The sequence below is a fragment of the Falco biarmicus genome, chromosome 5 (genome assembly GCF_023638135.1).
Source record: "Falco biarmicus isolate bFalBia1 chromosome 5, bFalBia1.pri, whole genome shotgun sequence".
Classification (NCBI taxonomy): domain Eukaryota; kingdom Metazoa; phylum Chordata; class Aves; order Falconiformes; family Falconidae; genus Falco; species Falco biarmicus.
The window spans coordinates 7,251,911-7,279,584 of record NC_079292.1 but is presented as its reverse complement, the minus strand read 5'-3'; the positions used below and the strand labels follow the sequence as shown (position 1 = coordinate 7,279,584).

The following is a 27,674-nucleotide window of genomic DNA, read 5'->3' as shown; positions in this document are numbered from 1 at the left end:
TCTGAGGAGCATATATATGTGTGTGTATATATGTGGGATTGGGTGTGTATGTGGATACATGTGTATCCACACTTGTATGTGTGTATCCATACTTATATGTATATATACCATATGTATGTATGTACCATACATATCTATCAACCTGCAGGCGTGGTATTTTGGGGTGAAAGTCTGATGCTGAAAGGAACTGTGAGCCCTATTTGACTCCTAGTGCTCTTGCTGGTTTTGGGAAGTGTTCAAGGACCACAACAAGTGTTGGTTTGGTCCCTGTGTGTTAAAAGTGAGTTCTGTGAAGTACTAAAGCTCATTGCTAAATTTAAATAGATAAGTCATTGGGATTATTTCTATATTGAAATCCTTTCTGAGCCAGATGTCTGAATGTTTTCTGTGAAATTGAAAAGTATGCGTCCTTTGCATGACTTTCATGTAAAGAGTCTCTGAAGTCTCCCAAGTCTTGGCCAGCTTTGATAAAGAGGAAGGACTGTGGATTTTTAGTGACAAATCTGAGTGTAGGGTGGCTGAGAGGAGCACAAATAAATCACTCATGAGTCCAAACTAATAGGCACCTGAATTAAACAGCTGTGAAAGATGTCAGAATGGACTCCACTGAAAGAAAATAACTTTTTAGTGCCTTTTAACAGACTTGCAGAGATTGAAAGGGACCTCTGGAGACTGTGTAATCCAACACGCCTGCACAAAGCAGGGTCAAACTGAGCAGGCAGCTCAAAAGTTTGTACAGTTGGGTTTTCGGTATCTTCAAGGTTAGAGATTCCACAGCCTTTCTGGGCAACTTGTTCCAGGGTTCAATGTCACTTACAGCAAAATAAGTTTTTCTAATGTTTAAATGTAAATTCCTGTGTTTCAGGTTTTGCCCACTGCCTCTTGTCCTTTCACTGGGCACTACTTAAAAGTATCTGGTTCTGTCTTCTTTACTTGCCTCCATCAAGTATTGATGCACATTGATAAGATGGACCATGAGCCAGCTAAACAATCCTGGCTGTTGCAGGTTCTCCTTTCAGATCAGATGCTCCAATCCCATAATCTTCTTTATGGAGCTTCACTGGATTTGCTTCAGTGTGTGTCTTTAACTGGGAAGCCCAGTGCTGTACACACGTGTGTTTCACCGGAGCTGAGAAGAGGGGAAGGGTCACCTCCCTCAAGTTGCTGGCAGTCCTCTGCCTGATGCAGGAGGTTTTTGGTTGTCTTTGCTGCAAGGGCATATTGCTCACGTTAAATTTGTCCACCAGGACCTCCAGGTCCTTTTCTGCCCAGCTGGTACTGGTGCATGGGGTTATTCCTTCCCAGGTGCAGGATTTTGTTGAACTTCCATGGGTTCCTGTCAGCTCATCTCTTCAGCCTGTGGAGGTCTCACTAAATGGCAGCACAACCATCTGGTGTATGAACATTCCTCTCAGTTTTGTATCGCCTGCTGAGGGTGCACTCTGTCCTGTCATCCAGGTCAGTAAGGAAGATGTTAAACAGGACTGGCCTCAGTACTGACCCTAGGGGGGATACTGCTAGTGATGCACCTCCAGCTGGACTTCCTGCCACTGATCACAACCCTTTGGTCCAGGCAGTTCAGTCTGCCTCACTGGCCATTAATCTAACTCGTACTTCCTCTGTCTATGAGGGTGTCGTTGGAGAAAGTTTCAAAAGCCTTGCTAGAATCAAGGTAAACAAACATTGACTGCCCTCCCACCATCTGCCAAGCCAGTTGTCTTATCATAGAAAGCTAACAGGTTAATAAGGCGTGATTTTTCCCCTTTGTAAATCCGTGTTGACTACTGTCATCACCTCCCTGTCCTTGTTACATTTGGAAATGGTTTCCAGAATTATTTGCCCATTACCTTCCCAGGGCATGAGGTGTGACTGACTGGTCTTCCTCTTCCTCCTTGCCCTTTTTAACAACACAAAATTTGCTTTCTTCCCATCGTAAGGAACATCTCCAGATCACCATGACCTTTCACATGGCCTCACAATGACACTGGCCAACTTTCCTTAGCATTCATGAGTGCATCCATTCCATTAGGGTCCAGGGACTTGTGTTTGTTTAAATGTTCCCTAATCTGATCCTCCTCCACCAAGGGTAAGTCTTCCTTGCTGCAGACTTTCCCAATGGTCTCAAGGATCTATGATTTGGCAGATGTTACTAGTAAAGACTGAGGGAAAGAAGGCATTGAGTAGCTTGGCCTTTTCCAAGCTGCTGTCACCTGATGCTCTGCCCTGTTCAGCAGTGGGCTTGTGTTTTCCCTAGTTTCTTCTTGCTCTTGATGTGCATGTAGAAGCCCTTCATATTCCCTTCATGTTCCTCACCAGGTTCAGCACCAGGTAGGTTTCATCTTTTCTAACTCCATCTCTGCACACTTGGACAGTGTCTCTACATTCCTGCTGGGTGACCTGGCTCTGCTTCTGCCTCAAGTATATGTCTTTTTTTATGGTTTGGTTTCCCTAGGAGCTCTTTGGTCATCATGCCAGCCTCCTGCCACCTTTGCTTGATTTTGTCTTCTACTACCTGTTTTTGTAATGTGCTGGCATTTTACACTGTGAAATTATGAAAGGATTCATAAAGGCTAGAAGGGACCATTCAGATTTGTCTAGTTTTGAACTGTGTAGGAAAGCTTCATCTTGCAGCTCTTCTAGTAACTGGCGACTTAGCTGGAGCATGGTGTCTGGGAAGAATAATCATGTGAAATATTCTTATACTTGAACAGAAAGTATAACCAGACTCCATCCTTAAGTTAGTTGTTGGGCTTCTTCATTCTTTTTTTTTTTTTTTTTTTCCTCCAGAGAGAACCCTAACTGTAAGCCCAAGTTAAGCCTGACTGTTAATCCCCCCACTTTTTCTCAAAAATAATGATTATATTCATCTATATTTTATCTCTTGGATCTTATACTTTTGTGGAATGCAGAGCCAACAGCTGTAGCAGAACAACATATCTTTGAATTTTACTGACTCTCATAAAGATGATTCTAAAATAATTTATTAGCTGTCCTATGCTTTGTATGTTTTTCTTCTTCATCTTTATGCTAAATACTGTTTATTATTGCTACTACTTTTTTCCTTTATTTGGCTTTTTAAAAATGGACTGTGGTTATTGAATTTTGTATCTTACAACACAGAAAGAAGATACTCTTTAAGCTCTGTGTCTGTCTATAACCTATATTAGTGATGTGAAAATGCTTCTTGATCTAGTTTAGTACTACAGTTATTAAATTACAGTGTTTGCTTTTTGGGTGTACACAACTGTTCATCTTAAAAAGGCTACTACTTCTTTATTATTTTTTTCTTTTGGTGACACAATTCCAAGAGAATAAAGACCTTGACCTAGCTCTGCAGGCTTCAGCCAGGCTCTCCTGCCAGTGATGGCCATTTAATTCCTTTTGCTGCTCTGGAGACACATGCTGCAATGAGGCTGTGGAACTGCACTGTCTGGAATTTAATGTCATTCCTTGGCTGCTGCTTGCACTGTACAATTTTGGTTTTACAGTCCTGTGCCTGCAACATACGACATATGAGCAGGCTTTCTGCTGCACTCATACAGAGATAAGTGGAGTCAGTGTACTAGAAGGTATGTTGTACAGGGATGTGCCTGTGCAGGGCTAGTATAGAACTAGTTTTGATACAGGAAGGTCTGGTACATCCATCAGGATGCTGATTCTTCCAGATCTATATTTGCATTGCCAAAAACTATTAAAAATAAATAATATCGTGGGATAGCATGCTGTTCCTGGACAGGAACATCAGGAACAGCATAGTCAAGATTCTTTTGTCTCTCAGTACTTAACAGGTACAGAAGGGCAAGTAAATTGTTTTACTTCAATCACAAAACTTAGTAAATGTACTTTGTTGTGGACTCCTGCATTATTAATTTATCTTTGACCCTACCTTGGATTTTGTGTTCTTCATTTAGCAGATTTTCACTCACATAGCCTTTTACATATGCTAAGTAATTATCCTTTTTATTCTGCAGTTGTGCATTTAAATGCTGTAATTCTTATTTTACAAATGCAGAAACTAAAGCCAGTTTTGGGGAACTGGCTTTATTTAAACTAGTGGGAATTGACCTCTGATCCGGGCTTTGAATGTGGAGTTATGATTTCAGTTTTGTAGTTAGTTCCCTAATTACAAAGCCATGTCCTATTAAGTGTTTCCTCAAGGACCGTAGCAGTGGAGTGGTCTGTTTAGTTGCAGGCAACTGTCTGGGAAACAGGTTTCCAGTAGAGGCATGCTATTCACCAGAGATGAACAACATCATTTGGGCTAATTTTACGGGCAAGCAATATATGAACTGTAAAAAATTAGCTTGAGTATAGTGGAAAGGATGAATAATGAATTTAATTCCAGTGAAGTGGCTTAGAAATGTATTTTGGTCCTAGTGGACTAGATTATCTCACAAAGACCAATAGAGTGGAGTTTGTGAACCCCAAAGGTTGACACTGAAGTCTGCTGCATCAGTAAATGTGGAAGGCAAGTGGAGCAACTGCACGTGGTTGACATACAGCTGAAGAAAACAGAGCAGGAATTAAAGAGGATGTATTGGGCTTGTATGGCAGGGTTTAGTAGTGGGGGGCTGTGGGAGAAGACACGGAGAGCTGCCTGCATGTCAGACAGAGCCAGTTCCAGCTGGCGCCAAGATGGACCCGCTGCTGGCTAAACACAAGCCCATCAGCAATGTTCGTGGCACCTCTGTGATAGCAGATTTAAGGAGGGATAAAAAACACTGTGCAGCAGCTGTGAGAGAGGAGTGGAAAATGCAAGAGAAACAGCCCTGCAGAGGCCAAGTTCAGTGAGGAAGGACAAGGAGGAGGTGCTCCAGCTGCCAGAGCAAAGATTCCTCTGCAGCCCATGGAGAAGACCATGGCACAGGTTGCCACCCTGCAACCCATGGAGGACCACATCAGAGCAGATACCCACACTGCAGTCCATGGAGGACCACATGCTGGAGCACATGGATGTGCCCTGAATGAAGCTGTAGCCCACAGAGAGCCTGTGCTGGAGCAGGCTCCTGGCAGGTTTTGTGGCAAAACCTGTGGCTCACGGGGGACCCACACTGGAGCAGTCTGCTCCTGAAGGACTGCACCCTGTGGAAAGGACCCATGCTGGAGCAGTTCTTGAAGGATTGTGTCTCATGGGAGAAACCCCATGCTGGAGCTTGGAAGAGCATTAGAAGGAAAGAACAGCAGAGACAACATGTAGTGAACCGATTGAAATCCCCATTCTCTTCGTCCCTCTGCGCAGCTCAGGGGGAGGATGTAGAAGAGTCAGGAGTGAAGCTGAGCCTGCGAGGAAGGGAGGCATGAGGGGAAGGTGGTTTTAGTTTTGGGGTCTGTTTCAAACTATCTGCTATTAAATTGGCAATAAATTAAATTAGTCTTCCCCAAGTCCAGTCTGTTTTGCCTGTGATGGTAGTTGGTAAGTGAATTCCCTGTGCTTGTCTCGACCCATGAGCTTTTCCATTTTATCTTCTCCCCCTGCCCTAATGAGGAGGGAGAATGAGAGAGTGGCTTAGTGGGCACCTGGTGGCAGCCAAGGTCATCCCACCACAGAGGAAGAGAGCAGGAAGGTTTTGATGTTCCCTGCTATTCCCGGGATTTTATTAAAATGAGAGCAGTTCTCATTCCAGTTACAAGGCAACCGGCAGGGATGCTGAGGTAGTCTTACTAAACTGGTGTCTCTGGTTTCTGTAACTGTGTCAGACTTTCTGTAAGAATTAAAGACCACCTGTTTCACCTGAATGTTTTGTCTCTTCTCCCACATTCTTGAGAGCACAACTGTACTTACCTCAAAATCACCAGCGAGAAATGAGACATTATTCAGCTGCTAGACTCTGATGTTTTGTTATTTCCTATTGCATAGTGAACATTTGAGAACAGACTTTACTGTATCTGTTCCATTTAATTTTGGTTTCTTCTTTATAACCAATTCATCCAGGCACAATAATACACCTAGTTGGATATATCTTTAAGAAATAGTAGTTGTCCAGTGCTTGAGGGACATTCTTGCAGTACTCTCTGTGGTAGGAAGTGGGTTAAACTGAAACCAGTATTTCTAGCATGCACAGAAAAAAAAAAAAATAGGTCAGTAATTTGTGTCTTCTTTTACAGATATCAGTAAATTAGCTGTTTAAGAAAGGGTCTGCCAAGTTTTTTGTGAAAATCTTGTGCTTTGTAAGGTCTGCTGTATCTGGATTAAAGACAGCCCATCTGTGTTTACTTAGATTGCTTTTTTTTTTTTTTTTTTTTTTTGTTGGGGGCCGGGGGGGAAGCATACACTTAGCTAGTGCTCAGTTGAGTCATTATAAGCAAAAAATACTTGCAACACCTGGGAAGGAGGAATATGCCACTCTGTAGATCTTAGTTGTAAAACACTTTCAACTTCCCAAGCTTAGGCCCTCATTTTTATAATGCATATTACATATTTTTTTTTCCATCTTTTAACTTTGATAGACTCTGTTTCTGGGATGGGGGTTGGTGTTAAAGATGTTACCTGCAATATGCTTTTGTCCTTTTTGTAAAGTACGTAAGTGCTTTATGGTATCTGTATTTACATCTGGTCAAAAGCAAGAAAGCTGTTCATCATTTTTGTCACATTGCATACTTCTATTGTAACAACCTGTTTACATGTGGCAGTTAAATGCATGTGGAAAAAACTGCATGATTAATGCATTGTGAAGGGGTAAGAGAGATTTTTGCAAAGCCCCCAAGTCAGTTCCTTAGAGGCATCGTTTCTACATTCTAGCTGTAGACTGGTTCTGGATTGGTTGTATACTGAAATGCTCAACAGGCTTGATTTTTTTTGTATATAAATTCAGGTCAATAGAAAGTTCATACTGAGTTCAGGAAGATTTGTATCAAGCCCGCAGGTCTTTGCTCTTTAAGTCTAAACAGTCCTTGTTTGTCATTATTTTCTGTTCTTATCATTTTACTGTTGTCTTTCTGTAGAGAATGAAATACTCATTTCCTTTCTTTCAGGAGCCTTGAATTTATCAGAATTTAACTTCATCTGCAGTAGGAAAAAAAATAATGCAGTTTGACTGACCTGCCTCCCCTTTGTCTGTTTCTTAGTTGGGCCTTAGCCTGGCATTACATTTTATTTAAGTATGAACTTGCAACTTGGAAGGGCTTTCATCGGTTTTTTATTTGTCAGAAAAGCTGTGTATTGTCAAAGAGTACAGAAGACAAGCTGAACATAAATGTCTTTGTGTAGGTGGAAAGGGGCTGGAGCTTCCAGCACTTTCAGCCTTGGGTCCCTCTTCTGCAGGAGTGCCAGTTGGGTTCCTGTTCATATAGAGGTCTGGGGAGATGGGTGGCTGTATTTGGGAATGGGTGGATAGCTCTTGTGCCATACAAACACCTGTTCAAGCTTCGCTTACCATCCTTATGGTAGTATTTACCTGCTGTAGTTCTCTCCTGTTGTCATCTCTATTTACTGTCTTTTGTTCACATTTATATTGTATTTTCTGCTTTGCTTTCCCTTCCCCCTCTTACCCGTTTCCTCTTCAGTATTTCTTTCCGTGCCAAATCGCTCATTTTCATTTTGCATGCTGCCTAGAGTACTTTTTCCTGAGTCTTTTCTAATTCCCTTTTGATTAGCTTTTTATTTTGTGTAGAGATTGCATATACAGACAAGAATGCTTAGAATTTAGACAACTGCTGGATAACTTCCTAGCACAATCTGAAGCTTGCATTCAAGGACTTATGCGTGCTACCAGAAATTGTCTTTAGGGTAATGCAAAGAGCTCCTCCTGTGCTCCAAAGCATTTTGCTCATGTTAACTGGCTTCTTGAATCAAGTCTTTTTCAGGTGAAGTGGTAATAACATTGTGAAGGATAAGTTTGCTCTGGTCTAGATGTTTTTGCTATATTAAGAGTGAAAAGTCTGTCAATAAATGAATAATTTAATGAGGAAAATCAGTAAGAATAGGATCCAGTTTCAGAAGGTTTTTGAACTGAAGTGGAAAATTCTGAACAAGGTTTGGTGTTGCTCCAGTGCTGCTACCTGCCAGGAGATAATAAAATGGAGTTAAAAAAATACTGCTAGTGTTAAAGAAACACTGCAGCACAGCACCAGTATTTCATCTTACAGAAAGACTGATGTGTACATTAGCACCAGGAATAAGTACTATTTCATGTGATCTCAGTAGTTTTGTATTAAGAGGAGTGTTTAGAAAATTTAGTTCTCCCCAAACTGTTAACATTATTTTGATGCTGTGAACAGTCAGGAAACCTCCAGTGGGGTGAGAACACCAGCAAAACCACCCTCTTTCCCCCCAGATGGTGAGTTTAACTAACACTCTGAAGGGTGCAGTCCTTTTAATTCCAGTTTCTACATGCCACATTCTTAGGTGTAGAAATTCTGGGGTCTGCCAGTTATTTCCTTACTGTGTACAGTCATACCAGCAAAAATATCCTCTAGAGTATTTTAAGCATCTGCTCTGGAAAATCAAGAGCCTTCAGTAAGAAGACACTGAAATGGTTTAGAGTGCAAGTAGTCACTGTGTCACCCTTGATCAAGATGGCTATTGGCAGAAGACATCATCTTTTTCTTCATTTATTGGGAGTCTAACAGATGCATTTCTTTAACAATAATAAAAAAAAAAAAAGCCTCTGTATCCTCTCTGGTCTTCTCATACAAATGACAAACTTCCTTTTTCTTTGTCTGGTTCCTCCCATCCCAATCCACTTCATGCACATCCATGACAGAGACAACATTTGTAGTTCTTCATTTGCTGTAGTGCTTTTACAGCCTACATTCTGGGAAACAGCCCTGCACCCTCGGCCCCTTGTGTCTGCCCCAGGAAAATCCTGTGAACTGCTTTGGCATTTCCTACAGGTGATGTTACACCTGGCCTCTCCTGCAGTAATGTGTAGCAGGAACTGGTCCTACCACAAATGCCAAGACCTGCACGGACTTGGGCACAGCAGTCAGCAGTGTGCCCATGTGGCAGAGGAGCCCTGCCGCAGTCTGGGCTGGATTGGGGAAACTGTAGGCACAGGGTCAAGGGAAATGTTATTTTTCCTTCTTTTCAGAACCTTCAAGACCACATCTGGAGCGATGTGTCAGGTCTAAGAGAGGAAACAGTACATCTCAGAGATTTTATTTTTGTTCAGTCGCTGCGTTAAAAACTCAGTGCCTTAAATCCAGATCTTGTGCTGCTTAGGTTGTGTGGATTTTTTTAAGTTCGGAAACCTAAGTCTGAAGCACATTGGATCTATATGAGGAAGTTGGCTTTGGTCTGTAGATTTGCGCTCTTTTCCCTGGTCCCCTCATCAGGTGGACTATGAGGATCCCTTTGCAGAGGGGCTGTTGCATTTACAAGGTTCATTCTTCATCTTCATGGCTGCTGGGAAGAAGACAATGGTTGCTGGGGCTGGGGCTGGTTGGCAGTTACCCTGCAAAGATCAGTGCTTCTGTGCATCTCTGTGATGCCATGCTGACTGTCCCTGGTTGGTCTTTCCTGGCTCTGACATCTGGTTCCCAGTAAGTGTTTTCCCAGTTATTGTTCCATTCTTTAGGGTAAAATAAAATGAAAACTCACCAGATGAAGCTGGTGAAGATTTGCATCTCATCCACCTTTTCTGGGGACTTTTTAAAAAAGTCTTTGTTGTTCTTGTGTGGTTTAGCATCAGTAGTATGAGCTGCCATCAGTAGTGAAGTGAACAGTACCAGCACATCCCTGGCTGCTCTTGGAAAGCATGTCTTTAGTTCAGGACAACTTTCTGCATTTCAGCCCTTGCAAAATAGATGCCTATGTCTGAACTAGTTACTAGAGGCTCTTTTTGTTGTCCATGGTGGCAGTCATAGGTGCAGGCATCTATCTGCAGACATACATTTATATGTATTTGGTCAGGTGTCTTCACAAAAGAGCTAGTGCTAGGTGTGCAGTTGGTTGGTTGGACTTTTGTGAACCTTTAAATAGGTCCCTGGAAGGGTGGTGAAAATGTTCAGGTAAAGGAGAACGTCTTTTAACATGACCTGTCCATGCTGCACTGAGTACTGCAGCATGTAGTGAGGCTTCTCAGCTAGGACCTTGACTGGCCTGCATCCTGGTCTTAAATGTTCTCTTAAAACTGAGTGTTGCTGGAGCATAGGAACCTAAACTGTGATGGCAGCACACCACAGACGTCTATTGCAAGAAAGCTTTTCTGATATATAAAATAACATTTATTTTGGTATAAATGTAACTAGCAATGCCAAAAACTAACTGGAAATGGGATTTTATGTATGGCAAGATTTAGAAAAAAAATGTATGATCTGTTGCAGTACTCAAACTGATTTGGTGGTTTCTCATTATTGGGGGAGGGGAAGGACAAAATGTTAATTTAATTATATGCATGTTAAAAACATAGCTAAGATGATCTTCTATGCAATAAATAAACAATATCCAATTTTGTTTACTTTAGCACCATGAAAAAGCACTTTCTCCCCCACCTTAGGCAACTTCTTAAAGTCAGAACCTCATTAATGAAAACGTACTTTCTCTTTTTACAGTATATTCACTCATCAGGCATAATTCACAGGGTAAGTGGAGACAATATAAAAAGTGTTTATATTTTGATAATGTGAGTAATGTTTATGTATAAGTATGCTCATAAATGCCTGAAATTGTAGCATCTCAGTTTGATGATGCCTTTGGTTTCTTTTTCAACTAGGAACAAAAGGTGGTATGGATACATCAGTGTAAGTTAGGTGCTCAGATTGCACTGAATACAGCTTAAATTTCTTAATTACTTAGATTTCTTAAATTACTATGTGAAGTTGAGTTGTAGGTTCCCAAAAGAGTAAATAGTGTCTAAATTGAGATAGATAAAGGTTGTTTTTCTGGCTTATTTTTAAAAACAGTGTTTAAGTTGTTTAAACATCATGTTAATGTTCAAAGCTGGAGGAGTGAGAACATAGAAACTGAAATAATAATCTGAAAATTTAGAGCCTTCAAAACCTCATTTTTTTCTGAGAGAAATTAAGACCTGATTCTTTTTGGATCTCTGCTGTATCTAAAGTCTACTTAAAATTGCTTTTGCACTATGAAGGAGGAGTTCTGAATGATGCCTTCATGGTACCAAGCAGCATAATTTCCCCCAAAATTGCATCAGACAGGAGAAATTGGCAATTTGTAGTAAAATATCAGGAGCACCAGAGAAAGTGCACATTGTGTAGTAGCTTTAAGCTGGACATCGAAACTATGCAAACTACCAAAATCATGTAACAAACTGATATTTTTATTTCTACAACTGCTGTGATCATAGTCTAAATTTACAGTTGCTTAGACTTTTTCTAAGCTCCCTCTTGATGGCTCTTGAGCTTTTTTGGTTTCATTACAGTTCTTTGCACCAATTTGTTTCTCTTCAAGGCCCCTCTGATCTTAAAACATCTTTGCATAAAACAGGTGGATGCCTGTGAAAAAGTTCAAAGAGAAGATTAAACCTAATGTGCTAAAGTGTGTCAAACAAAGGTTTGACAAATCTGAAGAAAAATTTATTTCTGATTTTTTCTTTCTCTTTTTAACTGTGAATGTCTAAGAGTCACTGATGTTGCAGAATCTTCTTAGTCATTGCCAGTACTCTTCCCTTTGCTGCTAAACTTAGAAGTGCAACTTTTGAAGATCATTAGAAGTCTCTACAGTAGCTAAGGAGGCTTAAGGGAATATTTTTCTTCATGTTGCAGTCTCCATTCAATTGATTTCATTAGGAAATTGATTTTCCCACAGAAGAGAACATAGGCTTTTATGTAAAATCTTGTTTGATTACTTCAGTACTCCTTCTAAGTCTACTAGGGTATGGAACCTTTTTAAAGTATGTTTTGATATGCAGTAGGTACAGCCCAGAAATACATGCGTGAATCCTTAACTTTGTGGCGTTAGTATTAAATGCAACAAATTTTTGTCCAAACCCCACCAACGGTAAGATGAGTGAGTTCCTTCGCTGGCAAGTATTTTCCTGACTTCTAGCAGAAGAAAAGATGATTTGTCTGGGTGGAAAATGTACTGGAAAAAACCCCAAATATATGGAAGTTTCTATCTTTTGTTTCTGTTATTTGTTATATTTTCTAATTTAGATTTATTACATCATTTTACCTGTTGCCGTTCTAAGTAGTTGTATGAAAACCATTAAACCTGAAAGAAAGAAAGTGTGCTTCATTGTGCTTGCTGTAAAATAAGTAAATAACATCCGTTTCAAATCTGATTACAGGATCTAAAGCCTGGAAACTTGGCAGTAAATGAAGACTGTGAATTGAAGGTAAGATACGTTTATTTGAAAAAACCAGAGGTATTAGAAATACACTACAGTAGGCAACAGGTGCAACAGCTGTAAACATGCTGGCTGGTTTCAGTGATGGGCCAGGCTTTCAGCCCATGGGCTTTGAGGGGTCATGGAGAAACAGGAGAATGGTGGAAAATGAAAGGGAAAAGGATCAGATGGGCAGTGGTAACAAGCTTGAAAAAAGTTAAGAGAGACTGCTCCTTATAAATATTTTCCCGTCACCACACTTCAGTCACCACAAGAATAATTAAATATTTATGTAAGAAATAAAGCCCTGGATACTGAGAATCTACTCACCTCCTATTTTTATGTCCTTGACTGACATAAACGTGCATTACATAAGAATGGCAGAGGCAGTGATTGATTTCAGAGATCATTCTGGAGCAAAGCACAAGAAATGGCTGTGCCTCAAGCTAGAAATGTTGCCCAGGATGTCCCAGCTGAAAACATCCAGTCAGCACAGAACACTCCAGGAAGCTGGTACCCAGGGTGAACAGGGGAGAGATGGGGGTTGATGCCAAGATGTAGAGGAGGATTTCTGGTGAGGACATCAGTGCCACAGGTTATTACATTCATGGCATCATTGGAGTGGTTGCTGACTTGGTCCTTCCAGCTGGGTGCAGGGCAGTACAAGAACTGAAACTGCTTCTGTGGGTCTGGCATTGATGGAGCAGTCCACGCTACAGCTGTGTGCCCATAGCAAAGACATGTGCATGACAGTAAGTCACCCTTTTCCTGTGTGATGTGGATGTTGTAATTAATACTGGTACACTTACATATATAGTCACTCAACTAAAAATACTTTTCAAGAAAAAAACCATGTCATGGTTACAGTCGGGTAAGAGCTGTAACGTAGAACTGCTATCATGGTATGTTGCAGTTAATCACTTCAGAGAAGCAACAGAAGAACCATGTACTGCTCACCACAAACAAGAACATATTATTTCTTTGAAAGTGATACCTTCTGCACTGTTACAACTATCAGTAGTATCAGTTGCATGTAGATTGCAGTGTTTTTCGTAGCAGGAATATATTAGTTCTGCTTCACATTTTTTCTCAGTTGAAGTAGTAAGAAAACCAAATTCATTAAAGAGGAGACAATTCCTAATTCAGCCTCCTATAGTTCAGCTGTTAGCCGTTTCTACAACTGCACTGCAGGACAGGTGCATTTGATGGCATTTTTTGTATTATCTGGTTGTTACTTATGTGGAGTGGGGTGAGTACTGATGTGTACCATGACTTCCTTTGTCCTACCCACTGGGGCTTCCCTCCAAAGATGGGAGGAGGATGGTGCATACTCCCACCCCTTCCCAGTATGCAGACAGCTTAGCTGGCATGCACCCTTGGAGACCACGGCTGTAACACCCACTGTGGAAAGTTGTCTGTTCTGAAGTGTAGGTATTGCCACTTCCTTGGAAATGTTCTCAGTAGAGTCCATCTGAGTAGTAATTCTTCTCTCCTGCACATTTGGCACCTCAAGCCTCCTTCTAAATCATTGAACTGAAATACTGAATCTGACCAGTTCTGACTGCAGTTTCTTACATGTATTGGAAATCTCCTGAAGACTGTTCCTGTGAGCGGATAACATTTGTACTTCAGAAATAATTGTGCAATGTACCCTGACCTAGCAAAAATGCATCTATGTAGTTGTGCAGAATGACCTTATAAAGAAAGCCATTATTTATTATGAAGTAGAATTATGTAGTACTCAACACTGCTTCTTTTAGGAATATAGTTTATTCTCTTGAATGTGGAGATGGTAGCCCCAGACTGCTTCCCATCCCCAGTTTATTCTTGTGTTTAAATTTTTTTATTAATTTTTAGAATTGTTTTTGTCACCTATCCTCTCTTAGCTCTAGCAATCTGAAAGGCTAGTCAGGGTTTTATAGTTAATTACAAAATCAAGCCTCATCTCCTGTCCTGTGCTTGAATCATGACTGGCCTATACATCCTCAAAAAGCAACAGTAAATTTGAATGGGGGCTTCAGTGTCCTGATACGTAACTACATTTAGATCTAGTGGCCAAGGTTTCCTCCCTAAAAGAGCTGTAAGACTTTCTGGGAGTAGTTCAGATATGTGGTAATTCCAGGTTTGATTAAATATTAAAAAAATCTAACTCTGCAGGCTGGGAGAAGATACAGAAGATGATCAAAGGTGATGAAGCATAAAATGAAAGTTGATGCAATACTGCAAAGAAGTTTTTTAGCATACATATATACAAACTATATACTTGCATGTAGCTGTTGTAATAAAATTTTTCTCTCTTTGGAGACTGACCTGAATGTTGAGGGTCCTGTAATTTCAGAATTTCCCTAAGACAAAAAGCCAATGTCTTCTACTGGCTCATAGGTGGTCAAATGGTGAGTGGGTCCCAGGGTGATAGGGAAAAAAGAGAATCTAGAAAAAACAGTTGTCTGTCTCTTGCCACCGCCACCACCACCTCAAGCTGTGCAATTACATTTTGAGGTGCAGCCCAGGTCTAAGACATTCTTCATGATATGGTCACTGTATCTCCTTACTTAGCACAAATTATTTTTGTGTTACATTGGACATTTTTGAGCTTTTAGATACCGAGTCAAACAATTCTATATCAGAATACAGTTTTTTGAAATGACAAGGAGAAAATACAGCATTAAGCTTTACTTTTCGTTTCTTGACTCTCAGAGCAAAATTACTGTGTCCCTGGTTTTACAATAAGCTGTGATACCATGTGCAGAAGGAAAGAGCAAATTTGCAGTTAGGAGATACTGATTGTCAAAAGGCAACTCCGGTCTATAAAAAAACCCAAACTATAGTATGTTGAGAAGTATGCATAAAAAATACCAAGGTGAGGATTTAACTGGGATCTCTTTTACACTGAAGTAGTTGAACTGACTTCCCCTGTGTGCATGCATTTGGGTGCAGCAGGCAGGATGTGACCCTGCTCTCGGTGTGCTTTCCAAGCCAGTTTATGCAGGCACAGGACAATGCTGCCAGAGATAGTCCAACCCTCTTCCCCCAAGTCTGTGCATTCAGCAGCTTCCCTTGCATCAGCTCCGATGGCAATGAGACTGTAGGCAGCTGGAACAGTTCCTTGAATTGGTGATTAATTAATAAGTAATCAGTTTTATTTTTCACAATGAGCTTTCTGGCTCCCTTATCTGATGTTCTCAACTGCTACTATAGGAATCAGAAAAGTGACAGTAAAGGATCCATGAGGGGAAATCACTGCCCTTCCTCCAGTCTCAATGTTTCAAGTTATTTTTGTTACTGAAGCAAGTGAGGAAAACTAAGTTTGCTGAAGAGAAGGGAGCTTATCCTTGAGGAGCCGAGGGAAATTTGCTCTCTCTATTATAATTCCTACATTATAAAAAGGATTTTCAAACTTGCTCTGAAAATTTCTTTGAAAGTTCCAGCTGAAAAGTTGAAGATGGCAGTATAAGAGTAACAGTTTCATGCAAAGACTGTTGTTGAAGCGGTACCATGTTAATACTAAGTACTAACAGGATACACTTGTTCCTGAGCCTAATGAATACGTAAATGGAAAGCAATCCTGAAGTTAATACATAATGCACAAAAATTCTTGCTGTCATTTTCTGCTTTTACAAAAATACAAACCCAATTTATATTTTAGCTGTTTCCAGCTCCCAGTGTCACAAGCCTTAGTATGGAAAATGCCTAAAAAGCTGTGACAGAATAGATGGTACCACATGTGGCTTTTGACCTGTTAAGTAAAACACCTTTTTTTTCCTCCACCCTGTCTCTGGTGTTACTGAGAAAACATAACGTGCGCTGTATACCTAGAATAAATTTGAAAGCTGCATATAAAAGGGTATTTTGCTGTTGCAAATATTTTGAGTCCAGTAAATTTTCAGTACCTAAAGGATCGGCTGTAATCAAGTGCATTTTATTCGTAAGAATAAAAATCTCTGCAGCCTATTCCTGTTTTTAAATTGGTAGGTAATCAGCAGTTATAGGGAAAACAAGGAAATTATGTTTGAAGTGTGGCAATAAAGATAGGCCATAACATTTTATACTCTTGATCTATGAATGAAAATATAATTTTCCTTTCTGTGAGTGCCAGGGAAAGGTGACTCTGTCTGGCAATATTTTGAAATGTTTGCCAGGGAGTGATGAAACTATCCTGAAATATTTAAAAATGTTTAATTACAGAGAGTATTACAAAAACATCACTGTTGGTATAGTAATGTGCAGGTGCTCCTACTAAAAACGTCTGCCCTGTCACTCTATATATACTATAGATAGATAGATACCTCCTTACTCAAGAATATTATTGGAACACACTCTTGATTGTGCCACCTGGGATATGAGAGCAATGAACACTAAGACACGTGCTGTTCTTTTAGCCCTAAGATGATATGATGGTGGTTACATGGCCAGGGAATTTTTTGCATTGAGTGTGTCCAGTATATTTTTAATTAATAATTGAAGAATTTATTAATTTCTTTGCTGGTTTTACAGGTTTTTATGTTGCTATAGGAGTATCTAACTTGGAGAAAAAAATATTTGTAAAGCTCCTTGCTGCTTCTGTCTTGATTTTTAAATTGAGAACAAGGCACTTCAGTGAGAAAAAGATGCAAAAATAAACCAATATCTGCAGATTTCTCCAGTTCTTTTATTTTTCACATTTGTAAAGTCTGTATGAAATAAATAACTAGCTGTCTGACCAGGATGTTTTTTGTGCTTCCACTACAGATTCTGGATTTCGGATTGGCAAGACATACAGACAGTGAGATGACCGGTTATGTGGTTACAAGGTGGTACAGAGCCCCAGAGGTCATACTTAACTGGATGCATTACACACAAACAGGTCAGCATCTCTTCAGAAACGTCTTAATAGAGCTAAAGCATTCACTGAATCAGGCAACCTGTAAGCAAGTATTTGTTTCTGAAGTGAATGAGAAATCAGAGGTGGAAATGACAGTATAATTATGCAAAGCTTCCTTGTAGATAAACTGCAGGTAATCGCTTGCTGGTTGTGAGTTTGGATATTTTTTTTGGTATATTTTCTGAGTAGCAGAAAGTACTAACGTGGTTGGAAAAAAGTGATATAAATGTATATGGATGTGACGGTCTGGTCCATGTTCTTGTGCTCTGCACTGACTGTCATCTTCCTGCAAAGGTGTGCTGATTGTAACTCAGAACAGGCAGGGGAAAATGGCAGAAGGAGGGAATTCAAGTAACACTAGGATAACTACAGAGGTTTTTGGAAGAACTGAAAATTTACTTACAACATGTATCTGCCTGTTACTGAGAAACTGATACTGCTTATTATCAGATTATCTCCAGTTTGCTAATTAGAAGGGCTGGTAGTTTTACCTAAACTGTCATCATACATGTCAAGGCTCTAATTTATTTTGTAACAGGCCATAAATGTAAATTCTACACTTATTTAAAGTATGTTTTAAATTAAACTTTATGTACATTTAAAAGGACAAGTATTCAGCAATTTAATGTGACTGTTGGTCTTTTTTTCAGTTGACATCTGGTCTGTGGGCTGTATAATGGCTGAGATGATAACAGGGAGGCCTCTGTTCAAAGGAAATGATCGTATCCTTCAGTGAATTTATGACAATCATGTAAGAAAATGATGAGAGGTTCTTATGTGACACAGTAGGTCTGTTCAAAAACTGATGAGCATAAATTGAAATGAAAGTAAAATGCTTGCACCTTTCTCATTAATTGGTTATTATCTGTACCACTTTTGCACATCTGCAAATTAAAACTTGTATTACTGATTTTTTTCAATAAAGAAAAAGAGGTGATCTTTGAATCACATCTCAGATCATCAGGTAAAAGATTCTGTGATGATAGAAAAGGCATATTTTAATTTTTTTTAGTAATAGATTTCACAATTCCAGAACATGTACAGAAGATTCTGTTGTAGTATATGGACTTATGTGCACATGCTAGTCCATTTTATGCTTTTTGATACTTGTACCAAAACATGCTGTGTAAGTAACATCTAGTGAAATGTTTTACATTTACAGAAAACATCTAGGCCTATCATTTCATTGCTGAAGAATTAAGAAAATAGTTCAGATTAAGCCATAAGTCAGCCCCAAGTGATACTTCATTGGCAGTAGTAGTTGTGCTAGTTAATAGAGGATGGTGTTAACAGAAGACAGCAAGATTTTATCTTTTTTTTTTTTGTTTTCCAGCTTTGCATGTTTGACAGCTCAGCCTAATCATTTTGCACTGCTTTTCCCCTTGTGGAGTTCCAGTCAATAAATCACTTACCTGCAAGTACTTGTTTACAGAGTCACAGAATCACAGTTGTTTAATTTTAGTTATATTTGTATTTAAGTACTTACATGTCGGACTAGGACCTCATTGCACAGAATCATATTAGTCTTGTTTTGTGAGGAAAAACATAAAAGGGGAAGATGGCATTCACCAAAAAAATGCCAGGGACTATGAAAAAGTAGAATACATCAAATTACTTCAGCTGTACAGATTTTAAGTACACATTAGTTCTTAACAAGAAAATACTAAAATATCTGCCAAAGAACAGCCGTTGACTAACACGTAGCATTTCTCAACCAATGCTAACCTTGAGCATTCTGGTACATAAATAAGAAAATGAATGAGTCATCATTTTCAAGTTGCACTGTAAACGTAAGAGTGGAAAAACTAGTTAATTGGAGTTCCAGAGTTTTCAGAACTATTGGCTGAAGTTCTACAACCATGTGTTACAAAGGAAATGACCCCAGCATGCTACTTCTTGCTGGCCTTTGAGCATATGAGCCAGTATTATCTATTGTCAGGGAAATGCAGCTGTGGGTTCAGCTGTGGGTAGGTAAATAAGAAAATAACTAATTTAAGGGTTTTTTGGTTTGCTGTTATGAATAGGTTATCCCGCAAACTTGGTATGGGATTTTGTTTATTTCATCAGCATTACCCACCATTGCCTTTTTCTGCAGAGGTTGGTGGAATTCTTGTGTGCCCTAAGCTCTGCTCTAGCTTCTCATCTGCTGCTCTTGCCAGAGAAGCAAACGAGTCATAAGCTGTTCTCTGCAGCATTAGCCTCCTGTAAATATGGTGTTTCTTCTCTGAAACAGCTAACATTGTTCCTGATTAATCTGTGCTGGTTTAGGACACAGGAGGTTAGGGAGTGTTTTGATGTCTCACCCACTCTTAGCATCTCAGCATCTGGAATCAAGCTAAGCATGCGGGAAATGAGGAGGAGAAGGATTAATTTTATTCCTCTTGAAGTTTCTCAGTGTGGAGAAGAACTAACACAGACTGGTTTCCTCTGATTTTTGTTCTGTTTATCATACCACCTGATGTTCCCTGTGACTTCTGCCTCTATGTCACCTAAGTATTGGATAGACCAGGGCAATGCATGCAATACGTGTGTTGATTGTTCAGATACTTCAATACTTTTGGACTGATTTTGACCAAAAATATGGAGGAGGCCTGATGATATATATTAAAGGAGTTTGCAGATGATTCGATTATGTGTTCACAAGTTATAGGATATCAGAAATAGGATCTTTTATTTCAGGTGCTTTCAGTATCTTTGCCTTTTGCAAGAAAAATGGAGAACTTTAATCTCACCTTTTATAAATCTTCCGTTCAGTCATTGCACTGTGATTTTTGCTTTTTTTCTCCCATAGCAAAGAAACTCATGGGTTTTGCAGGGTGCTTAGTTTTCTTGTGGTGACAGACTTTGTTCATTATTTCTGGTATTCAGATCTGGACCAACTCACAGAAATAATGAAAATAACGGGTACACCTACTCAAGATTTTGTTCAAAAACTGCACAGTCAAGATGTGAGTATTCTGCTTTGTCAATTGGTTTTACATGTCTTAATTTTACTTAAGCCATGCTCAGTTCTTAGACTGGTTGAGGTAATATGGGTTGACTACTGAAATGGCCCCTGGTGGTACAATCTCTGCCTTGAAGTGCTTTACACACCCAGAATCCTACTGGAGATTGGGGGGGGGGGGGGGGGGGGTGGGGCAGAAAAGGATCAGAACACTTGAAAAATCCATATGTTTAAATACTTCAAAGTTTCCAGTATGTACCATACAAACAGTTGATCTGGTGCATTACTGCTTTTATTGGAAATGTACTGAAAACATGAACGTGTTTAGAAATGCAGCTGTTTGCAGATGTCTCTTGACTTTCTTCCTATTCTTACGTGGATGTCCTTCTAGAATCCTTAAGCCCCTACTATAAAGAACCTAAAATTATTCATTACACTAACTATATAATTTAAATATTAATGAATTACTGTATAAGGTTCATTTCTAGAGATTCCTGTAAACTCATCATGACATTCTTTCGAATGATGCATACATATTTATTCTAATTAATATATTAAATATGGAGCACTAATAATTAAAGCTTTACATTGTTATTTCTCAACCACAATTTTAAGGCTTGGTTTAAAAAAAAAGTTTCTTTCAACAAGAAGGTGAAATATAATCAGGGTTTATGACCCCCCCAAAAATTAATTTGTACAATGTGCTATCAAAGCATTGTTGAATTGCCTATTCAGCATATTGTTAATGTCACAGTACAAAGGTGGCAAAGATCTAATTTAATATCCATGTTTCTTTTAAGGCAAAAAACTATATCAAAAGCCTTCCAAAAGTCCAGAAAAAAGATTTTGCATCCATCTTGAAGTATGCGAATCCTTTGGGTAAGACAGTTTCTGTGGATGTGTACAATTTGTCTTGTTCTTGTGTTTGCATTGGAAGCAGCAGCAGTATCGGTCGTGTGATAGGTTATGTGATAGTTCTTGTGCTTTTCTATCTCTTGCTTTCCATAATTTGTAATTTTGATTTTAGTGGCTGAACTTTGCCAAGTTTAGACACTGCCAGAAATCAGATGTTTCTTAGAAGCATCAAAAAAAGTATTTTGCGTTTTAGGCTTTGATCCAGCATCTGCTTAATGGTTTTACTGGAGCAGCTTTCTCAAGAGCCCTGGGAGATTAAATATATGTAATATTTTTTTTTCTCTGTATTCTATCTGAAATATAATTCTGAAAGCTCAGTCTGATCTACAGTTGAAATGCAAGCAAATAGAAAGCGGACATTTTAGTCATGGACTTAATACATCCTGAGAAACATCTGTGCATTCCTGAGAAGCACTGGCTTGGATTTGACAGATATAAACAGCCAAAAGAGCATACCAAGTGTGCATAACTGTGACATGACCCAAAGCAGCCAGAGCTCTGAGATGGCTTTGCCCAAACCTTATCCGTTCCCCAATGACCTGAACACTCACAAAGCCAGTTTTATTAGAATATAAATAAGGATAATTGAAGTTTCTCAGTTTAAGAAGTTAAAATTGTATGTTCAGATACGGAAGAAATAAACATGATTAATAAGCACCCTGACTGCATGGTTAGCTCATTGACCTTCTCGGTTACAGCAAACTACAGATTTCCATTTAGTTTTTAGGACATTTCTTCCTGTCACCTCTGTGGCCATCTGGCTACTCCTTACATAGAGAACAACTGCTCATGGTCTGGGAGAGAAGGCTGGAGAGAACCCATGACATGGCAAGCAGGGGTTGCAGTATCCTGTCCACACTGCTGCCCCTTCTTTTCAGCTGCTCCACCCAATCCAGGAACGTTCTTTCTTCATATCTGTTTACACTAGCCCATTTTGACAGTCTAACAGTGGACCTGATCCAAAATCCACTGGAGAGGAACATACAAGATTTTCATGGATTGTTTTGGCTAAGGTCGAAAACACACAGCAGATAAAGTCAGTGCTGGGATTCTGTGCGTGAACAACTAACTTCTCTTAGTGAGCTTCAAAGTGTACTTGGGCTTGGATTTGATCACATACAGAGCAATTCTGATTAGCACTATGCCCACCTGTTCACTCTGCTGCTGTCAGGTTATGATGCACCTTAGAACCACAACACAGTGGCAATGATGAAAGACACCTGGGAAAGCCCCAAGCTCAGTGGTCCTGGAGCCAGAAGCTGAGAAGTCGTTAGCTGAGGTGATGTGGCTGTAATTGCATCCAGAAGCAAGGGAGCATATCTGCTTGCTCACAGCCCTGTTTTGTCACACACATGGGCCCCACTGGCTATAGAATGAACACCCAACGATTCTGCTTTTTAACTGTGTATTTATTTGAAATATCTCCAGGGCAACATTACTGTGTACAAGCTGGAATCAATGGCTTGATTTGAATACACTGTGTTTTCTGTGCAATAGCTGTAAACCTTTTGGAGAAGATGCTGGTGCTGGATGCAGAGAAGCGAGTCACAGCAGCTGAGGCTTTGATGCATCCGTACTTTGAACCAATTCATGATCCTGAGGAAGAAATTGAAGCTGAGAAATATGATGACACGTTTGATAATATGGATCTTCCACTAGATGAATGGAAGCGTGAGTTCAGTTTTGTGATCTTTTAAAAAATAACTAGATACAAAGGTCATCCAGAAATAGGAATGTTCTCCTTCACAAATTACTTTCCCTGCTTTTGATTGAACAGAGTAAATAGACAGCATTAAGGTAGAGAAATGCTACTGATAAGCCAATGTTCCTCTTATTAAGTCCTCCTGGAATGATGCCTAAAGGTTTCTTCTTTGTGTTGTAATGGAGGTCCGTCTTCAAGTGTCTGTCCTCCCATCTTCTGCAATGTAGGAAAGAAACTGTTTTTGTAACATGTTTCTTCCACTGGATAGAACAGGCAAATGGATTCCTCAACTGTTGGCTGTGCAACATTTGCTAGCCTTAATTTTAGGTAAGATTCTCTCAGGGAGAGAAAATGTACCTATCTCAGCAGAGATTTAAATCTGAATCTATTTTTCATCTAACATCAGAGGTTTGTATTTTGGCTTATAAGTGAGGATGTGACTTTTAAAGCTGATCTGCTCAGTAACTCTTTCTGAGGACATTGTCCACTGTACTGTAAAGTTAATGCTCGCATCCCTTTGAAAGCACCCATACAGTATTTCAGTATTGGGCTGCTTCTTCAGATCTGACATGGTGAAAAAATGATCCTTAATTCCCTTACTTTTTGTACTCTTTCTCTCTTTTACCTGAAGAGGTCTCTCCCTGACTAGATCAGAGCCTAACCGTGCTGGGGGTTGCACCTTGCTGTGTCTGTCCGGTTCCTTTTCTGATTAGACCAGCAGTGCTGTGTTTATTCTGTTGTTTTCCAGGCATTACATATAAAGAGATACTGAACTTCAAACCACCACAGGCATTGGAGTCAAAGGAGACAGCAGTGTAATTGTATGACTCGGCCTTTTTAGAACTCGGAAGAAAGCAGGAAAGTTGTAAATGTTTGTGACATTTCAGGTGTATACAAGTTTTATAAATAAACTGGATGTAATTGTTTCATCTGGACTGTAAGAAAGAGCAGTGTCTTTTACTCTGCATGTGGAAGTTGGTGCCTTTGGGAGTAGCATTCCAAAACTATCCAGAAACTTACTCCTGCCTACAAATTCTTCCTTCTGCATGAAAGGATTCAGACTGCTAACGTGGTGACATCCTCAAAAGAGGCAGCAGGACCAATTCTTCAACTCGGAGATCACAAGAGTGTGATGTACCACCCCAAGCAAGCTGAGACACACAGGGTATGTCAGAAATGTACCGTGACTCTCCAAGGCCACTGAACTGTCTTGAATGCAAGAAGTATTCATGCAACTTCCTCTGGAATATTACACCTTGGTAAGATGCCTGGGGAGGCTAATCAGCTTCTGCTACCACTGCTAGTAGAATGGGTAGTGGAGACACAGCCTGAACGAATGCCTATGTGTCCCCTGTCCTACCTGAGTGGAGGAGAACCTGAGCTCCAGCCAGTTCTGACACATCTGGACAAGAGGCAAGAAGTAGAGAAGTGTTGATGTCCTAGATTTTTTTTTCAAAGTAACCAGCATAGCAGGACAAGATTTCACAAACGCACTAGGTGAACAGTCACTGGATAAACAATCACTGTCAAGGGGTACAATATTTTACTCTGAATACGGTGCAGTCTCTTTGCATAATAGACTAGAGATCAAGGATTTCAAGGGAGAAATTCTTAAGACTTTCTAAAATTTTGTAAGCTCTCTAGCATCTTAGTATTGAAATGATCACTGAGAAAGTACTTCTTCGCAAAGGATGTACTGGTTATAGAATCAGCAGGGCTGATTTTAGAAATAAAGCTGCACGTAGGTCACATGATAGAAAACAAAATGAGGATAAAAAGGCTATGCTGCAGCTGCTCATTGGGAATACCTGCAGCAAGCTGTTTTGTTCATGGTGTACAGAGGCGTTGCCAGGTGCAGAACAGCAACCATTCCTTTTTTTAGTCTTTTGAACTCATCTCACTTCAAAAAGCCCTCAGACTTTCTGTTCAGAGGTGCCTTACCAGGAGCCAGCTTTCTGATGGGATAGATTGGTTAGACGCTTCACAAGTTCCTCTTACTGCCCTCTTACTGTGTTTTCATAGGTGCTTAGTTCATAATAATCTCTCAGAGGTAGGAGAAAGGCAAACCTTTGGTGAAGAGTTTCTTTGTGAGATTGCTTGTCCTTGTTAAAGATAATGTCTTCACATTTGATGTTCAGATGTGGATTATTCCCAGTGCAATATGCTGTTGTGTGTTGCTACTAGGTGAAACAGTTGTGAAGGAAGGCATTTGATCTCAGCAGCTAATAACTTAAAAAATAGTAAGAAATTAGTTAGAGTTTTTTGCTTTACTAATTTAAACCAAAAGTTTTAATCAAGGCACAGTTGTCTATTTTTTTCAATGAATTTTTAAATTAAACACCTGTAAATATTAGCATTTGTTTAAAAATTGTGATAAGCGTTGATTTGCTTGAGACAGACACCTAGAGGGACTAAATGGTGATAGAAACCTTGAGTTATTGATGTATTTGACAAGTCATCAAAAACTACAGTTTCAGGAATGCACAAAAAGAGCAGAGAATGTAATTTGAAACAAAAGCTTTTTCCACACTACAGGTCACTGAGGAAGGCACGCTTAAGAGTCATACCCCATTTTGCTCTATTGACTTTCTGCTTGGACTAAACTTTTACATTAAATAGGAACTTTAATTTTTACAGAATAGGCATTTTCTTATAGGATCATGTTCTGTGATAGTCTTAAAAGTCATGGGAGAAAAGTGTCTATTGGAATTAGTGGGCTCAATAGAGCCAGTCAATGGGAAACAGAAAGTGTCAAAAACCTTGTAAATGCTCCCACTGTAATTTAAATGGAATTTCAACATCCTAAATTTAAGCAAGGATCTAAAGTCTTGAGACAATGGGGATGGCTCAAATGTTAGTCAGACTTTGAGGGAGCTTTTTTTTTTCCATTGAAATACTGGAGGAATACAGAACTCTTAAAATACTCTGAAGAGAACACCTTGATGCATGTGGCAGCAAAGGCTGAAGTACTGCTGTGCTACCTAGCCAGCAAACAGTCTGTAAGGTAAAATAGCAAACGTGGAAAGTTTGTCACATCTTGGCAAGATGTTCCTGCAAAGAGATTGAAATCTACAGAAATGGTTCCAAACAGCAATAGAGATTATTAGTATAAGTAGCTCATTAAAAGAAATGCAATGTGAAAGCAGAAATATTTTGCATGGTAGGCAGCTGCTGCTTCAAAGGGAGAGACAATGTTTCATAAGTTTTTATTTGCTATTTCTACTGGTGCTAAGCAACTCAGGAATAAGAACCCAATTTCTGTTTGCCTTAAAAGAAATGTAAATATGTTCTGCATGTACTTGAAATGTGTGGTGACAAATAAAGGTTGCGACTTTGTTTTTTACACAAAAATTGTCTTATTTTCCCCAAATGTGTTCCCAAGTGTATAATCAACTCCTGAAAAATATTTTTTTCAGTGTAAGGGAACTGTATGAAACCTAATATTGTAGGTACATTTAATGTAATATGAGCTGCTGATGTAGTTTATTCTGGAAGTCAGTCAGACCAGAGATGCTACCCTTTCTCCCATTTTCCAAACTTCAAATCAGCCACAGAGCTGATCTGATTGTACTACTGCCACTTAATTATTTCTTACAGCATCTTGGATTTTACCAGACATGGTTTCAGTCCTTAAATGTGGTTGCATTCCTCAGCCTGACTGTAAAAGCGCAAGTCAGATTGACTGTCATCAAGCATATACATCTTTGAGTTAACAGAGTTCTAGTAGGATATATGGGACCTTTGCCCTGAAAACCCACATGCCTTCTGACTGTTTTAGAGCAAGATTGTCCCTTTAAGTATTAACCTTCATTGCATGGAACACACATCACTCATGCTGAATTTTAATAATGTGGTGTTGTGGGCCAGATGTGGCTCACAATTTCACTTCTTGATTATTTTCTGGGTTTTTTACAGGATAACACTGACATGAGTGCTAATATGTGCCCTGCAGACTGTGTTCAGAAGGTCGACTTTGTTCTTGATTCGGAACTGCCAGGCATATGAGCTGGGTGGGATTGTTTGAGCTTCCTACTTTCTGACCTGCTGTTCAAGTACAAACATCAGATGCTTCTGGTCTGCTTCAGATAAGGTTGTCAGAGAATGAAGCATGCTAGTAGGTGCTGTCATTCACTGGATCTTGGTATGAAATGCTGTAGAGCTTTAGATGGTCCGGGCAGGTATCAGGTACAGAATTAGAGGCTCATAACACCTGCTGTCTCTGCTAATTAATTCTCCATCTCCTGAATACACTGTAGGGCGACTGGTTGTACCAGAAGCAATTCCATGAACTACAGTACTTAAACACCTCTCCCAAGTATTTTTAAGAATTCAAAAGCATGAGCTGGAGAAAGATCAAGGGAGGAAGACTTCCACCATACAGACAATCTTGAATCTTCATGGACTACCAGTTAATAAGCAGCTGTTGTGCACAGATGACTTGCAGCCCTCTGGGAGAGTAACATAATGATGTAGAAACCCCATTGCCACCTAGCAACCACATGCTGCTCTCAGGCATGTGAATGATGAATGGTTTTTAGCTACCAGGAACAGCATCCCTCTGCAAGGAGGTAAGTGGGGACAAGGAAAGTAATTGAAGGATTCATTATTTTTATCTGCTGCTATCCTGCTCTGCAAACAGAGCTCCTTTATGCTTAGCTTTGTTTCATTTCCATGCTGGAGTTTTCTAGTTGACTCCAAGGTCTGCCTCATCAATAAGTGACGAGGTGCATTTCCCAGCTAAGTTTGAGTAATCCAGACGTGCAACTCTTACCCCTTTTATTGAAGTATTTTGAATGTGCTGTTATCTTTAAGAGGCAAAATGAGGCAACTGGTGAAGCAACCAAATGAAATCTAGTGAAAGAAATTGCTTGGGTCCCATTTGAGAATGTTTGCAGTTTTGCCTTGCCGTGTCCTGGGGGCTCATCCTCACAGGGGAGCAGGACATGTCTCTTGCTGTGTTTCCGTGGTGCCTGCAGCCAAAGGCTGTCATCCGAGTGACACTCGTGGTGCCAGCACAACCAAAGA

General features: G+C 39.8%; 1 protein-coding gene across 1 annotated transcript in view; it reads left to right on the top strand.

The window, feature by feature from the left end:
• The window catches only part of MAPK12 (mitogen-activated protein kinase 12), a 41,755-nt gene extending 15,761 nt beyond the window's left edge, over positions 1 to 25,994 (top strand). Inside the window, exons 5-12 of the mRNA XM_056341504.1 lie at positions 10,492 to 10,521; positions 12,189 to 12,236; positions 16,956 to 17,070; positions 17,739 to 17,810; positions 19,957 to 20,036; positions 20,833 to 20,911; positions 22,445 to 22,618; positions 23,398 to 25,994. Of these exons, the coding sequence (XP_056197479.1) occupies positions 10,492 to 10,521; positions 12,189 to 12,236; positions 16,956 to 17,070; positions 17,739 to 17,810; positions 19,957 to 20,036; positions 20,833 to 20,911; positions 22,445 to 22,618; positions 23,398 to 23,468 (669 nt within the window). The 3' untranslated portion in view covers positions 23,469 to 25,994. The remainder of the gene's footprint in view (positions 1 to 10,491; positions 10,522 to 12,188; positions 12,237 to 16,955; positions 17,071 to 17,738; positions 17,811 to 19,956; positions 20,037 to 20,832; positions 20,912 to 22,444; positions 22,619 to 23,397) is intronic.
• Positions 25,995 to 27,674: the final 1,680 nt, after the last annotated feature.